The 16,239-nt window shown below is 49.5% G+C and overlaps 1 protein-coding gene across 1 annotated transcript; it reads left to right on the plus strand.

The window, feature by feature from the left end:
* The first annotated feature begins 2,085 nt into the window (after positions 1–2,085).
* On the plus strand, positions 2,086–15,470 carry Syp (synaptophysin). Its single transcript, XM_004871998.4, has 7 exons — positions 2,086–2,235; positions 3,363–3,428; positions 4,485–4,609; positions 8,005–8,200; positions 8,907–9,098; positions 11,314–11,638; positions 14,014–15,470. The coding sequence occupies exons 1-6, from the start codon at positions 2,218–2,220 to the stop codon at positions 11,632–11,634; spliced, it is 918 nt and encodes a 305-aa protein (XP_004872055.1). The 5' UTR covers positions 2,086–2,217; the 3' UTR covers positions 11,635–11,638; positions 14,014–15,470.
* Positions 15,471–16,239: the final 769 nt, after the last annotated feature.

The following is a 16,239-nucleotide window of genomic DNA, read 5'->3' on the forward strand; positions in this document are numbered from 1 at the left end:
AGGGGGTACTGTGATGGCATCAGGAATTTCAGGGAAGCTAAATTAGGATCACACTATCTCCCTCCTCCCACCTTCTGCCCAGGAAAGAGAAAAAAACTAAATCTATTGGTAGACGATGTCAATGACCCTTGGGGAACTCACCCAGGGCTCCCCCTTATCTTCCTGAAACCACCTAAGACCCATGCACTCTCCTCTCACACAAATCCCTCCCCAGCTCCTCTTCCCGCTTCTTCCTCCACCTTTGCTCATTGCCCCCCTTGGGGTCTCATTCACTCAGGGAGTGTTTATCAAGCATTTACTGTGTGCCAGGCCACCATGTTGGGTTTCCCTCTGGGCAAACATATGACAATGTTTATCCACACTGGGAGTCAGCTCCACTGCAAAGCAAATGGAGGCTGCACAGTGACTCAAGGATGGGGCCACCACTGGGGAGGGTCCTGACTTAGGGTCTTCTCCTCACTCTCAGAGCAGGGTTTTCTCAGTCCTATAATTTGTATCAATCAGGCCAGGACTAAAATTTGGAGGAAGTCAGAATTGAAGGCTAGCACTCTGAACAGAGAAGTGGGTGGCTAGAAATGGTTGGGCTGGTGTCAGGTGGGATAGTAAATCAGCAGAGACTGAAGGGAGACAGCTGAGGAATGAAGTGGGAGAGGCCACCTGAGACCAGCTCTTGCAGAACCCTGAATGCCAGGCCACAGTATGTTGCATTTCTTTCCTAAGAGCATGGGGAATCATGGGAGGGACTTGAGTAGGGTAGTGACATGGTTAACTTTACATTTTAAATAGATGCTCTGATGCCTATGCTGAAAACAGAAGGGAGGGGGAAGAGACTGGAGGTGCTAAAATTGGCAGAAATGATGGTCGCCTTACCCAAGGGAGGTGACAGATGAGATGGTGAGAAGTGAGTGGATTGCAGTGAAGTGAAGGAGACAAAGCGAACTATTTTGGAGGCCCTGTGCTAGATACATTACAGTGATTACCTTGTTTAATCAGTACTACAATCCTATATACACCATTTTAAACCATCTTACAAGTCCAAAGCCAAACAAGAATAAATTAATTAGAGATGGGATTCAAATTCAAGCAATTGAATACCAAAACCCATGCTCTTAAGCTCTCCTGTGTACTGCTTCTCTTGATAAGGCAACAACTGGGAAGTATCTATTAAATATTTGTGTGGTTTGTGTTTTGAAATAAGCATACATTCAGATATTTCAAAATTCAAAAGATACAAAGGGATATCAACTGAAAAGCTCCCTTTTCCTCTGAAGGTAGCCAGGGTTACCAGGCTTCTTTCACAGATGTATAAGATGATGTGCTAGTAGATTATCACTATTTTAGTAACTTTTGTATACATTTCTCTTAGTGTGAGATTGCACATCCTGGCTGGGAATTTAGCTCAGTGGTTCCGGTCCCTGCCTCGCAAGCGCAAGGTCCCGAGTTCAATCCCCGGTACAAAAAAAAAGGAAAGAGAGATTGCACATCCTAAGCCCCAACTGTATTTTATCCATTGGATTTTGCAACATGGCGATCACCATTGACAATGATAGGCCTAGCATGGGGGTGTGGGGGTCCAATTAAGAGAGGGCTGAGGAGTAACTAGGACGTAAAGTGTAGAGCTGCCGCAGGCAAGAATTTGACCAAGAGGAATGAAGAAAGGAGATGGCTGGAAGGAAGAGTTGTTGTTTGAGTGTACTTAAAATGCAGACTTTCAAAAAGTAATGCTCAAGATCTTAAACTATGTTTAAGCTGCAGAGACGCTGAGCACTGCCAATTATCAGCTGAGCGACTCTGTGCAAGTCACTTAACCTCTCTGGGGACTCATTTTCCTTTGTAAAAACAGGGCTAAAGGTGCTTAATACACAGAAATTAAATGGAACACATTTAGCAAACTCAAAAGAGACGTTGGTAAAACGCCATACTGGAGGACTGAGTAGTCCTCTACCTAGAACTCCACCTATGTTTTCAGACAACGACGTTCTCAGAACGGCCTCCAGGACCCAGGATTTAGGATCTAGGCTGGAAGGGCGGCGGACAAGACCGGGAATGGCCCGTTGTGCGCAAGCGCGAGCGGCTCCCGCGAAGGGGGTGCGAGGGGCGGAGCTACCGCCGCCTGGGCTGTTCCGACGATCGCGCCCGCCCCCGCCGCGCCCCGCGCCCGCCCTTGCTAGCAGGCACTTTCCGCCCCCTGCATTGCTGCTGCTGCTGCTGGCAGACATGGACGTGGTGAATCAGGTACGCGCTCCAGCACCGCGGACAGAGCCTGCCGCTTCCAGGCCCCCAGACTCAGAGGTGGTGGCTAGGGTCCTTAACAGCAGAGACCTGGTCCCCAGTGCTGAGGCTGGGGGTCTGCGGCAGGTGAGGGGAGGACGAAGGAGCTGGAGAAAAGAAGCGGTGCGCTCTTTGCCGCAGCGAGGGCCGTGAGGGCCGTTCTCCACTGCCGCAGCGGGGGCTGCCAGAAGCCTCCATCATTATTGGCGACCTCGAGGGGAGCAGAGGGGTCTCGGTTTGGGGTAGGCAAGGGGCAAGGGAGAGGAGAGTGGGTGGAAGACGGGGGGGGCTGCAGATGAGCTAGGAAATAGAGCGACAGAAGGGGTGGGGGTGGGGTGGGGGAGAGCTGGCACCCGCCCCTCCCAGAGACTGCACCCCAGTAAATGACCACCCCTTCCCCCAGAGGGGACCTAGGGAGACCATCGGATTTTGCCTCTCCAAAAGCCCCAGGCTCCTCTCCCTCAACTCATCCAGTGAGGCCATGTCCCACCTCTCCCCCACCTTAGTTCAGACCCTCTCCGCCATCTCAGTCTTCTTCACCACCTCGGAATCTCACCCCCTCCCTACCCAGTACCAACTGGTCCCCATTCCCATCTCCTCAGACCCCCTCCACCATCCTACTCACCTTTCCTGCTGCAGATCCCTCCCCCATCCTAGCCACCCCGCCTGCCGCCTTGTTATGACTCACCTTCATCACTTGAGACCCTCCCCCACCTCAGTGAACCCCAACTCCTTCCTCACCCTCTTCACACAACCTCCTTCGCTCTCTGGTTCACCTTTAAGGCTTCCAGACCTTCCTCCCCTAACTAGTCCAGACCCCATCCTCACCTTCCTCACCCCTGACCTCCTCTGCTGTCTGACTCACCATCACCCCAGACTTCACCACTCCAGTACCCTGGGGTCTTCTGACAAAGACCCTGGTGCTCACATCTTCCCCAAGGTGTCACTTTCTCCTCACTCCCTGTCCAAATGTCACTCCTTTCCAGAGGTCACATGCCCCATCCCCAGGGGTCACCACCTGGCAGTCTTGCCCCCCACCTCCCTCTCTATACCCCACAACCCCACACCCTCCCCACTGTTTCTCTCCTCAGCTGGTGGCTGGGGGTCAGTTCCGGGTGGTCAAGGAGCCCCTTGGCTTCGTGAAAGTGCTGCAATGGGTGAGTGTGGTCTGGGTCAAGGGAGGCAGTGCAGGGAGAGAGGGAGGGAGTGGATCTGGAAGAGCAGGAGCAGAGAAGGGGTGGAAGGGGATGAGGGAACGGGGCTCCAGGGAGAGGTCCCAGGGGTCTGAGGCCAGAGGATGGATGAACTGTTGACATCACCTAGGGCTGAGGGTAACCCCGTTGTGAAGTGACAGAATGTGACATCCTACCTCCTTTCTTGAAGTGAGGGAAGGGTGGGGGAGGTGGAGCTTGAAGCTGATTACTGGGGAAGAGATGCAAAGTCAGAGACCCAGAGACAGTGAGGGAGACAGAATGAGAGACAGGGCCTAGTGGAGACAAAGTTGGAAATACTGTGGGGGGAAAAAAGATGAGAGAAAAGACAGAGAAAGGAGACAGAGAAAGATGCAAAGGGAAATAGACACAGGGAGAGAGGCAGGAAATGGGGGGCAGAGAGAAAAAAAGAGAAAAGGAAAAAGCAACACACCAGGAAAGAGGCACAAGAGAGACAGCAAGAACCATACAGAAATTGCATAAGAGACAGCAGAGATGAAGACAGTCTATGAACAGAAAGACACCAACATAGAGACAGAGAAGAAAGAGACACCCAGCGATGTGAGGACAGAGGCAGAGAGAATCAAGACACAGGCCAGGGATTTAGCTCAGTGGTTCTGCCGCCTGCCCCACAAGCGCAAGGACCTGAGTTCAATCCCCAGTACCAACAAAAAAAAAAAAAGAAGAGAATCAAGACACGTAAAGAGATACTGAGAGAACTAGAGACACAGAAAACAACAGAGACAGAGACAAGCGAGAGAGATGGGGGAGGGAGGCTAGAGCATGGAGAGGTAGGGACAGAGCACATGGAAAGAGAAGGAAAGACAGCCACACCCCTATAATCAGCTTGTGCTTGGACTGGATGAGCCCTGATTAGGGGGCGGGGTGGGGACCTCTCCATCTGCTGCTGCCTGTGCTGGGCCCCGATCTGTCCGTACGAGGGCACCACCCTCACACATGCACACAGCCTCTCTATGACCATCCCCATCCTTGCTACCCAAGGTCTTTGCCATCTTCGCCTTTGCCACATGCGGCAGCTACGACGGGGAGCTCCGGCTGAGCGTGGAGTGTGCCAACAAGACCGAGAGTGACCTCAGCATTGAGGTTGAATTTGAGTACCCCTTCAGGTGTGCCCCCACCCTAGGATGCCCATAAACCTGAGAGAGGTGGGGGTTGGGGGTGGGACTGGCCAGTGTACCTCCTTCCCAGTGGCCCTTGCCCAGCCCCACCCCAAGAGGGCACAACCACTGGGATCACTGCCCATGCACTGAGCACCTGCTACGTACCTGGCACTGCTCTGGATATCTGGGACCATGTGGTGAGCAAAACAGACACAGGCTGTCACCCTCTGGTCTGTTCCAGTGAAGGGAAAGGGTAGGGAACAGGCAATAAACAAAATTCAAAAGTAAAAGACAGGGTTGGGGATGTAGTTCAGTGGTAGAGCACTTGACTGACATCCACAAGTCCTTGGGTCCCATCCCCATCACCATTAAAGGAAAAAAAAATATATATATATATATGCATACCTTATGTACATATATATAGGCCTTAATGCAACAGATGCTCAATGTTAGTCAATATTATTTATTACTTAACCCTCATTCATTCACTCATTCCATACCCATTTCTTTGGACAACCTATCATTTGCAAGATACTGTCCATATGGGGACATAACGGTGACTAAGCTCCCTACCCAGACCAAGCTCCCTACTCATACCGAGGATTTATGATAACAAATAAATTAATAAAGAAGATAATTGCAGATGGAGAGAAATTCTTCTAGGTAGGGATCCTCATCCAGGGGTTTCTTTTTTTTTTTTTTTGGTACTGGGGATCGAACTCAGGACCTTGTGGTTGCTAGGCAGGCCTGGCGCCAGTGAGCTACATCCCTGGCCCTAGGGTTTTCTGATAGAGAAGTGACAGGGTGCTGCTTAGATATAGGAGATGATGAAACCCAATTCCACAATTCTGACACTTATTGAGCTTACACTGTGTGTGGGACACTGTCCTGGATGCTAGTTGCATGAATGCGAGCACAAGCTGGCGTGGTCTGAAGCTCCTGAAGAGTGGGGAGACAGACCCATAGACACGATGTCACAGAAGAGGCTCCTCTTCTACTTAGCCAAATCACCCAGCCACACTGTGTGTTCATCTGTAAAAGGGATGATGATAATGCCCACCCCGCAGGATTGTGGTGAGTCTTAAATGAGTTAGTATTTGTAAAGTGCTTAGTCCAGTGCCTGGCACACGAAAACCATTCCATAGGTGTTGGTTAAATAAGTAAAAGAAATCAGTTTTAGGGCTGGGCATGGTGGCACACATCTATAAGCCCAGGTACTCGGGAGGTTGAGGTTGGAAGATTGCAAGTTCAAGCCCAGCCTGGCAACTTAAGCAAGACCTTGTCTCAAAATAAACCAATAAAAGGGATGGGGATGTAGATAAGTGGCAGAGCACTTGCCTAGCATGTGCAAGGCTCCAGAGTCAATCCCCAGTACCACCAAAAAGAATAAATAGATAAAAAATAAATTAGAAATCAGTTTTAGGAACTCAAGGAAGAAGTCAAGCATTGACCTGGAAACTAGGGGTTTGGGAGTGCTAAGGGTCAATGTAAGCCCAAGAGATCACTCAGTGGGGAGGGGGAGAAATGAAAGTAGAGGAAAGCCCAACACAGGCCCTGAGCGACAATGGAAAGTAGAGAAAGTTCCAGGAATGCATGGCTTGGGAGAGGTAGAGAGACAACCAGGAATCCATTGGCTCACAGAAGCCAGGGAGAAAAGTTTGGGGAAGGAGGGGTAGTTGGCAGCATGGGATACTGCTTGGAACCAGCCCTTTGGAGACCTAGAAGATCACAGAGGAACCCACAAGATCCCCTATCAACTTCTCCATGCCTCCCACACCTAGGACCTGGGGTCTAAGGATCTGCCCTCTACCCACAAGTCTCCCAGGAAACAGATTTTATGCTGAGTCCTGCTGAACACTCCCCCTACACTGCCTTGATACTTCCTAAGGACCCCTTCTTCCCCCTTTAGATACCCTCTCTCCTACTAGAAATATAGAAACTCAAACCCGGATTCACCTCCTTGTACAGCCTTGAACAAGTAGCTTAATTTTTTTTTTTTTGGTACTGGGGATCTAACTCAGGACCTTGCACTGTGAGGCAGGCGGCAGAACCACTGAGCTAAATCCCGGGCCCACAAGTAGCTTAATTTTGCTATGCCTCTAATTGCTCGTCTTTAAAATGGGTATAAGAATGCCCTCTTTAAGACAGTGGTATCATTAAATGACACAATTATGTGAAATGGTTAGTAGGAGACCAATAAATGTAAGCCCTTTCCCTCAGGACCTTTTCTACACAAGGACACCAGCACCATTTGCCCACTCAGAATCCTGCCCCCCAGTCTGAGGCCAGAGCTCTGGGCCCCCCCTCTAGTCCTTCTCCTCACACACATTTCCCCCTACAACCCTTCCCTTCATCACACCACAAGAAAGCCTTAGTCCCAGGACACTGTCCCACACTGCCCCTTGCCTCACACACATCCTGTCCCAAGGTCCCTGTTGCCCCCCTTTCTGTCAGTCTGTCTTTTCCAGTTTTGTAGCCCCTGGGTTTTCCTCTGTTCTACATATATGTTTTTCCCCCTCTCTCAGGGACTGGAAGTGGGATAGAGAGAAGAGTCAACATGATATAGGGGAGAAACAGGGTTCAGACCCCAAGTCTGTCACTCCCTTGCCAGGCATGTGACCTTAGGCAAGTTAATGTGCTCCTCTGAGCCTGTCTGCACCTCCTACATCTCATCCAGTAAACATTGCTTGAGCACCTATTAGGCAACAGGCCCTGGGGATACAGCAGTGAACAAAACAGTGGGAAAAGCCCTGCCCTCTTGTGGTTACAGCAAAAATCAAGACTATAAAACCTGGGATGTCACATGGAGATCCCTGCTTCAGAGGAAAATGGAGCAAGGAAGGGGATTAAGGAGCACTGTAAACAGTAAGACCCAGGAAGGCCTCACTGAGATGGTGACAGCTGAGCAAAAAAACCTCAAGGAGATGGGGGAGTAAGACATGTAAATATCTAAGGGAAGAGCATTCCTGGCAAGGGGAACTGCCAGTGCAAAGATCCTGGGATAGAAGGATGCATGACATCTGCTAGGAATAACCAAGACACAAGATGTATCTGAGTGTCACCCGGGCATGGTGGCGCATACCTAGAATCCTAGCACTCAAGAGGCTGAGGCAAGAGAGTTACAAGTTTGAGGCTGGCCTGGGCTACATAGCAAGATCAAGGACAGCCTGAAAAAAAGTGTCTGAGTTGGGGTAGGGGATGAATAATGAATAACACCTATCCCATGGGATGCTTTGAGAAAACAATGAAATGTGACTGGGTATATCACAGGTGCTCTGTGAATGGCTGTTTCCCCCTCTTCTTGGGACCCTGTCAGAGTCGGGGGGACAGACCTATGTTGGAGCAGAGGAATGAGGGGTGTTTGTAAAGGCTGGGCCACACCTGCCCACCTCTCTCTGCAGGCTGCACCAAGTGTACTTTGATGCACCCAACTGCCAAGGGGGTACCACCAAGGTCTTCCTAGTGGGGGACTACTCCTCATCAGCTGAATTCTTTGTCACCGTGGCTGTATTTGCCTTCCTCTACTCCATGGGGGCTCTAGCCACCTACATCTTCCTGCAGAACAAGTACCGAGAAAACAACAAAGGGCCCATGCTGGTGAGTCCTCACAGTCAATTGCATGCAAGGGTGGGGGGACATAGCTCATCTGGCTCACAGGCCACACTAACTCCCAGACAAGCCCACATACACACAGCTCTTGTAACAGCCACACATATTGGTGCTGCTGCTGTCTCCATGAGTCTACACCAGACATCAGGCACATACAGTCATAGTCTCAGGGACATACAGCCCACACAGAATCCCAGACAAACCCACACCTGTGAACCTGTCAATTCTTACAACCATGCACACAGTTTAGATCAAAGGAAGGAGCACACAGAGGTTCACTGTGACAGTCATGCTTGTCATCCTGCCACACAGACACTGATTCCTACACCACTATACTCACACACCCTCATCCCAGGCATAAAATGACCCAAATTCCCACATGCATATGAAAGCAGAAAGGCACACCACTTGCCACAGATTCTGGAAGCAACCCACTAGTTCCTCTTGCAACACCCATACCCACACATCACAATCACACTCCCACATCCTCCAAGTCACCTATCCTCACACAAGCTCAAGCTGGGAGGGCCACCTTCAGGTGAAATGCTGTAGGCTGCTGAGCTGAAAAGGTGGAGGACAGAGACAGACCACTTTTGGGGGAACCTCCCAAGAAGCCTGTGATCTGAGGAGGACCCTGGGCCCAGCACAAGGCAGCCCACTCACACTGCCATCTTCCTCACCCCTGCCACCTCAGGACTTTCTGGCCACTGCGGTGTTTGCCTTCATGTGGCTAGTTAGCTCATCTGCCTGGGCCAAGGGGCTGTCAGATGTGAAGATGGCCACGGACCCAGAGAACATCATCAAAGAAATTGCTGTCTGCCGCCAGGCAGGGAACACGTGCAAGGAGCTGAGGGACCCTGTGACCTCAGGGCTCAACACCTCTGTGGTAAGCTCTGGGAAGCTGGCTGGGCTAGCTGGAGGAGGAGGCTGGGAAACTCACAGTCTGTCATGGGCAATGGTGGAAAGAGAGAATGGGAGGGGAGCCAGGGGAGATCTTAGGGAGTTCCCTGGAGGAGGCATGCAAACAACAGAATGTTGAAAGACATTCTTTTGTCTTGGACCCAGCCTAGTCGGGTGGAATGTCCCACAACTCAGCGTCTTCTTAGGACCTTGAAATTTTAAAAATGAAATGTCTCTTTACTTGTACTCCTCCTACTCAGTAGTTACATTGTGTGAGCTCAAATCTTAGCTCTGCCTCTTAGAAGCTCTGTGACTTGAAGCTAGTCACATACCTCTTAGGGTTCAATCTGAGTGCATAAACTGAAGATTTGTAATGGGTCCTGCTCCAAAGTAGAGTATTTAGTGAACTAATGACATACAAAGTGCTTAGAAAAGGGCCTGGCACTGGTAAATCTTATACAAGTGTTACAGATGCTAAGATTCCAACTCTTTTCTGCCACTTTCTGGCTGTGAGACCTTGGACAACTTAGCCTATCTGGGACTTAGTTTCCTCAGTTTTATTTTTGGGGGATGTTTGTTGGTTGGTGTGAGACAGGGTCTCACTATGTAGTTCAGACTGGCCTTAAACTCACTGTGTAGCCCAGGCTGGCCTCGAACACATGGCAATCCTCCTGCCTCAGCCTCCCGAGCGCTGGGATTATAGGTATGCACCATCATGCCCAGCCTTCCTCAGCTTTAAAATAGAGATACCAACTAAGTGACATAGAACATTCTTATAATCCCAGCTACTCAGGAGGCTGAGCCAAAAGGATCATAAGTTTGAGCCCAGCCTGTGAAACTTAGTGAGACCTTCTCCCAAAATTAAAAACAAAAATGTCCTGAGAATGTAGCTCTGTGGTAAAGCTTACCTGGGTTCAATCCCTAGTACTACAAAAAAAACAAAAAAAAATCCAGAAGTCTCAATGGGGCTTTTATGCCTATTATCCCAGCTACTCAGAAGGCAGAGAAGGGAGCATTGCTTGAGCCCAAAGTTAGAAACCAGCAAAAGTAATGTGAAAATAAATAAATAATAAAAATAAAATAAAATGAAACCCAGGTGTGGTAGTGCATGCCTATAGTCCCAACTATTTGAGAGGCTGAGGCAGGAGAACAGAAAATTAGAGGCCAACCTGGGGAATTAGCAAGATTATCTAAAGAAAAATAGGGCTGGGATGTAACTCAGTGGTACAGTGCTTGCCTATCATGTACAAGGCCCTAGGTTCAATCCCCAGTACCACAAAAATGAGTTTTAATTAAAAATAAAATCGGGCCGGGGATTTAGCTCAGTGGTTCCGGCGCCTGCCTCACAAGCGCAAGGACCCGAGTTCGATCCCCGGTACCAAAAAATAAAAAATAAAAAAAATAAAAATAAATAAAATAAATAAAATAAAATAAATTAGGTATAGTGACACATGTCTGTAGTCCCAGCACTCCAGAGGCTAAAGCAGGAGGATCACTGCAAGTCTGAAGCCAACCTGGGCTACACAGGGAGTTTAAGGTCAGCCTGAACTACACAGTGAGATCCCACCTCAAAAAAACAAACAATAATAATAGTAAAATAAATTTAAAAGTAAAAGGAGGGCCGGGGATTTAGCTCAGTGGTTCTGCTGCCCGCCTCACAAGCGCAAGGTCCTGAGTTCGATCCCCAGTACCAAAAAAAAAAAAAAGTAAAAGGAGCTATTACTTCCTGCCCCACAATGGAATTTTAAGGGAACTAATAACATCTAAAAGTGGCTAGAAGAGGGTGTGACACAGAGTAAAAGGTACATAAAGTGTTCTGTTTTTAAACTATTTTATAAAGTTCCATTTATATATTATACATATGCATTTGTTTGTATATACACGCATTTGTTAATAAATTTAATACACATATGTTTATATTTTAGGATACATTACAAATTTACTATATTTTATACATGTACAAACATGTATATGTAATATGTGTATGTGCAAATATATAAATACTTGTGCATGTAATACCGATACAGCTCAACACCCCCAGAAATCTAAATTCTAACACATCCCCAAGGTGATTTTCTGCAAATTGAGGTTCACGCACTCCCACAGATTCATGCCCTACTCGCGCGTCCTAGGCCTTGAAGTCTCCTGGGCCCGTCAGGGCAATGGGCAGGGGAAGATAGCCGGGCCTTGTCTCCCTGCAGGTGTTCGGCTTCCTGAACCTTGTGCTCTGGGTCGGCAATCTATGGTTCGTATTCAAGGAGACAGGCTGGGCCGCTCCATTCCTGCGCGCACCTCCTGGCGCCCCAGAGAAGCAACCGGCACCCGGGGATGCCTATGGCGATGCGGGCTATGGGCAGGGCCCAGGCGGGTATGGGCCCCAGGACTCCTACGGGCCCCAGGGCGGCTACCAGCCCGACTACGGGCAGCCAGCTGGCGGCGGTGGCTACGGGCCCCAGGGCGACTATGGGCAGCAAGGCTACGGCCCACAGGGTGCGCCCACCTCCTTCTCCAATCAGATGTAATCTGGTGAGTGATGGGCGGGTGGTGCGACCAACTAGAGTACATGAAAAGAAATGGGCGGGTCAGTGAACCAATAAGAGTCAGGAATGGACTGTACTAGGACGAGTAAGGACCAAAGTTTAAAGGAACCAATGGAAAGCCAGAGCAACAAGCTAAAAATCAAGAAACTAGCCAACGAATGGAGAGCAGGAGAGTGGCGCCTCACGATGGGCAGAATAAGGAGCCAATAGGAAGAAGGGAGAAGTGAAGTGCAGCTTTGCATGAAAGCAGAGGGAGAGAAGTGGGTAACCAGTGAAAGGAGAAAACAGCAACGGGACTTGCGCAGTGGAGACTCATCGGAGCTGCGGAAGGGAAAAGGAGGTGGGTCTTAGAAGTGACTGACAAACCAATAGGCGATAAGGCCAATAAACAGTGAAGGTAAATGGGTGAGTCTTGAAGGTCAGACGAGCTTCCCAAAGCCGGAGAGGTGATAGATTTGCCACCACTCCCCAACCCACAGGGTGACAGCGGTGGTGAGGAATTTCAAAGGAGGAAAAGGTTCGGGGTGGAGAGTCTTGGAAAGCCTTTCTGTCCTTCTTGCTGGGCCTTAAAGGAAAAGTGGCTGGAGCAGGGCGTGGTGGCGCACACCTGTAATCCCAGCATTCCGGGAGGCTGAGGCTGGAGGATCGCAAATTCCAGCCCAGCCTGGGCAACTTAGTGATTTAGCAAGACCCTATTTCAATTTTTTTGTTTTTTTTTTTGTACCGGGGACCGAACTTGGGACCTTGCGCTTGCGAGGCAGTCGCCGGAACCACTGACCGGCCCCATCCCTAGCCCTTTAAAAAAAAAATGGCCCCAATTTTTTTTAAAAAGGTCTAGGAATGGGGCCAGGATGTAGCTCAGTGGCACCACGCCTGCCTGGCAAGAGCAGGGTTCTGAGTTCGATCCCCGGTACAAAAAAAGGGGGGAGGGGGCTAGGGATGTAGGGATGTAGCTCAAGGAGAAAGCCCTGGGTTCAAGCGCACACACACACACACACACACACACACACACACACACACGTACGTACATACGTGAGATTTCCCCCAACTAGGAAAGGGGAAGATGGAGAGAAACGGTAAGGAGAGGTGGGTCAAGTTAGTTTCTGGCACCAGGTTAGCCAGGATAGGAAGGACAGGAAATGTATTTAAGCATCCCAGCCTAATCAAAATATCCATCACACGCACTGAGGTCTTTCCCTGGCCAGCTCCCTTTCGTCCTTTGGGTCACTTGCTCCTGGAGGACTTGCCTGACTACCCCATCTAAAATAAATCCCCTTGGTATCTCTTTCATAGTACCCTGTACTTTCCATATCACAGTCTCACCCATCTGTCTATTGGATGTCTCTTCCACCAGACTCAAGGATGTAACCATGATTTATGGTGTTCACACATCACTTAGAGCAGTCTTAATACTGAGAAACATTTTGTTGAGTAAATAATGAAAACACTGTAGCTGAGACATTTTAATCTTCTCTGCTCAAAATAATCCTATGACGAGGGGTAGTGGCACAAACCTGTAATCCCAACACTCAAGAGGCTGAGGCAGGAAGATCACCTCAAGTTCAAGGCCAGCCTAGGCAGCATAGTGAGTTCAAGCCCAGCCTGGACTACATAGTGAGACCTGTCTCAAAAAACCAAAAACAATCAAATCATCCCATGACTTACATCTCATCCAGACAAAGCTGCATTCCTCACAACTTGATCCACAAGGCCCTGTGTGACCTTTCTGACATTACCTATCACTCTCCCCCTTGCTCTACTTTGTTTATCCCATTTCATTATCACTTTATATTACACTAGAAAATTCATGTGTACATCATGTTCATTGTGAGACATCTGTCTATCTGCTACAATGTGAGCCCATAAAGATAGGGATCTTTGTTTTGCTCAGTATAGTTTCTGTTTGTTTGTTTGTTTTATTTGTTTTGTTGTGCTTTTTGAGACAGGGTCTTACTATGTAGTCTAGGCTGACCTTGAACTCACTGTGTAGCCCAGGTTGGCCTCAAACTCTCAGTGATCCTCCTGCCCTCAGCCTCCTGAGTGCTGGGATCACAGGCATATCCCACCATGTCCGGTTCAATATAGTTTCTCAGTAATAGCTAGAACAGTACAAGTTAATAGATATTTGGAGGCAGGACCTTAATCACTTTGGTCCCTAACCTAGTGGGGCGTGGGGGTCAAAAATATCTTCTGAGTAAGGACAGCTGGAATGAAGCTGACTTCAGGGCTTTGAGTGAAGGAAGAAGGAAAAGCAGATGGCAGAAAATAAAGCCAGAGCAAGGACAAAGGAGCCCAGGCCCTCCCCAAGGGCATCACCTGTGTCTGGACCTCTTTTCCTTTCTGTGTCTTTTGTCTCCACAGGTCAGTGCAGCCCCGAAGAACTCCTGGGTGGGCAAGAGCTCAGGAGAAGGCCTGCCCCCCTTCTTGCCCCTGTACCCTAGGTCTCCACCCCTCAAGCCAGGAGACCCTAACTGTCTTTGCTGTTTATATATATATATAATATATATTATATATATAAATATCTATTTATCTGTCTGAGCCCTGCCCTCACCCATTTCCTTCATGCACTAGGGGCCCAGTCTTGAGTGGGCTCCTCCCTTACCCTCACCTCTTCCTCTACATCCCTCAGCCCCTCTCTGTTCCTGGCCCTGTTCCCTGAGGTTGAGGGGCACTGGAAGGGGGACAGGGAGGAGACAGGCCTCGGCTGTGAGGGGGAGGGTGGGTGTGATTCCATACTCTCTCCCCTTTCCACTCCCAGCCTCCTAACTCTGGCCTTGGTTCCTCTAGCAAGTCCTGAACAGAAGCTGTAATAGGAAATTCAACTCCTAGGGTAGGAGAAAGGCAGAGATCAGGATGGAGGTTTGGAGAAGAGTGGACAGCTTTGGACCCAAGGTGGTCTTGGAGGAGAGCTGTGAAATGGAGGGGACTAGTCAGCAGGGGTTGGGGTCCAGACTTGCTCTATCTGGAGTCTAAGGGAAGAGTCCCTAAGGCATTCTGGGGTGGGCTTGGAAGGGGTGAGGGCGTTGCTCCAGAAGGTGTGAGCTTTAGGTGAGCTGGACAGTGGGCTCCGGAGTGGGAAGGTCTTGGATTGGAACTGTAATTGGAACATTCAGGAGTGAGCTTGAGTATAAAAGGAATAGGTCTTGAGTGGGGCAAGAAGTGGGGTTTGGGAAAGGGCCAAGTTCAGGGTGAGGTTCTAGTGAGGGTTCCAGATAAGGCAGGACTTACAGTGGGGCTTGTGTGGTGGTTTTGGAAGGAGCAGTCCTTCCCCAAAAGGAGCAGTAAAAAAAGTGTTTTAAAGTGAGAGGGTTTGGCCAATGGGCGAGGGCAGAAGCTGCACGGTGAATTTGGTTAAAGGTAGGGGCGAATGTGCCTGGCCAAGGCTGGGGAACCACGGTGGCCTGGGAAGAGCTGAGTGATAAGGCTTTGAGGGTGAGGGGTGGGATCCAGACAGAAATACTCCCCACCCTGCCCGCACCCTACCTCAGACAGCTAGGTAATCAGAGGACAGAGCCAATGGGTCTGTGGAGCTGGCCCACCCCTCTTCCCTCTTCCCCTGCCCCCTCCCTCCTGCCACACCTCCACCCATCCAGGGGTGGTTGGAAGCCTGGTCTGGAGCCCCTATCCTGCACCCTCTGCTGTGTCTGTGATGTTGGTAGTGCCTGTGATCGTGTGTTGCCATTTTGTCTGGCTGTGGCCCCTTCTCCTCCCCTCCAGACCCCCCCTTCCTGCACCCTTCGGTATTGTTTGAAGACCCCCTCCCAAGGAAGAACAAACATGAGTAATTCTCCCCAAATAAACTCCTCAACCACCTAGTCCACCTGGCTCTAATTTCTTTTCTTTATTTTTTTTTAATTTTTTTTATGGGGGTTGTTTGTTTGGGGGTTGTTTTGTTTTTGGTACCAGGGATCAAACCCAGGACCTTGCACTTGTGAGGCAGATTCAGTGCCACTGAGCTAAATCCCAGGCCCCTTGTTTTGTTTTGTTTCCTTTGTTTTGTTTTTTGAGACAAGGTCTCACTATGTGTGTGGTTCAGGCTGGTCTTGAACTCACTATGTAGCCCGAGCTGGCCTCCAACTCACATCGATCCTCCTGTCTCAGCCTCCCAAGTGCTGGGATTACAGGCATTCACCACCATGCCTGGCTTTTTTGGTTTTTCTTGAGACAAGGTCTCGTTATGTAGCTCAGGCTAGACTTGAACTCGCTATGTTGCCCAGGCTGGCTTCAAACTTGTGGCAATCTTCTTGCTTCAGCCTCCCAAGTGCTGGGATTACAGGCATGCACCACTACATCCAGCCTCTAATTCTTAGTGTGTCTTTCTTGGGATCAAAAGGGGAGCAATGAGGGAGAGGAATCCCTGAGCCTGATCGGCAGGCAGCTGCCATGGATCCCATGAAGTCTTGCTTACCCATCATTCTAAGTCACACACTGCAGAGCCCTGCTTGATGCCCTATTACCAGCCACCGGATACCCAGTCTTTCTAGGGTTTGGTTCTCACTCTGCTCCCTTAGCCAAAATACTTCCCAGCTCTTGTGAAGCCCTCTCCTCAAAACTGCTGACTAAGGATGTGACCAGCACTACAAGCCA

This window comes from Heterocephalus glaber, unplaced genomic scaffold (assembly GCF_053883595.1).
Source record: "Heterocephalus glaber isolate CG9 unplaced genomic scaffold, H.glaber_assembly_v1.0 deba00001546, whole genome shotgun sequence".
NCBI classification, from domain to species: domain Eukaryota; kingdom Metazoa; phylum Chordata; class Mammalia; order Rodentia; family Bathyergidae; genus Heterocephalus; species Heterocephalus glaber.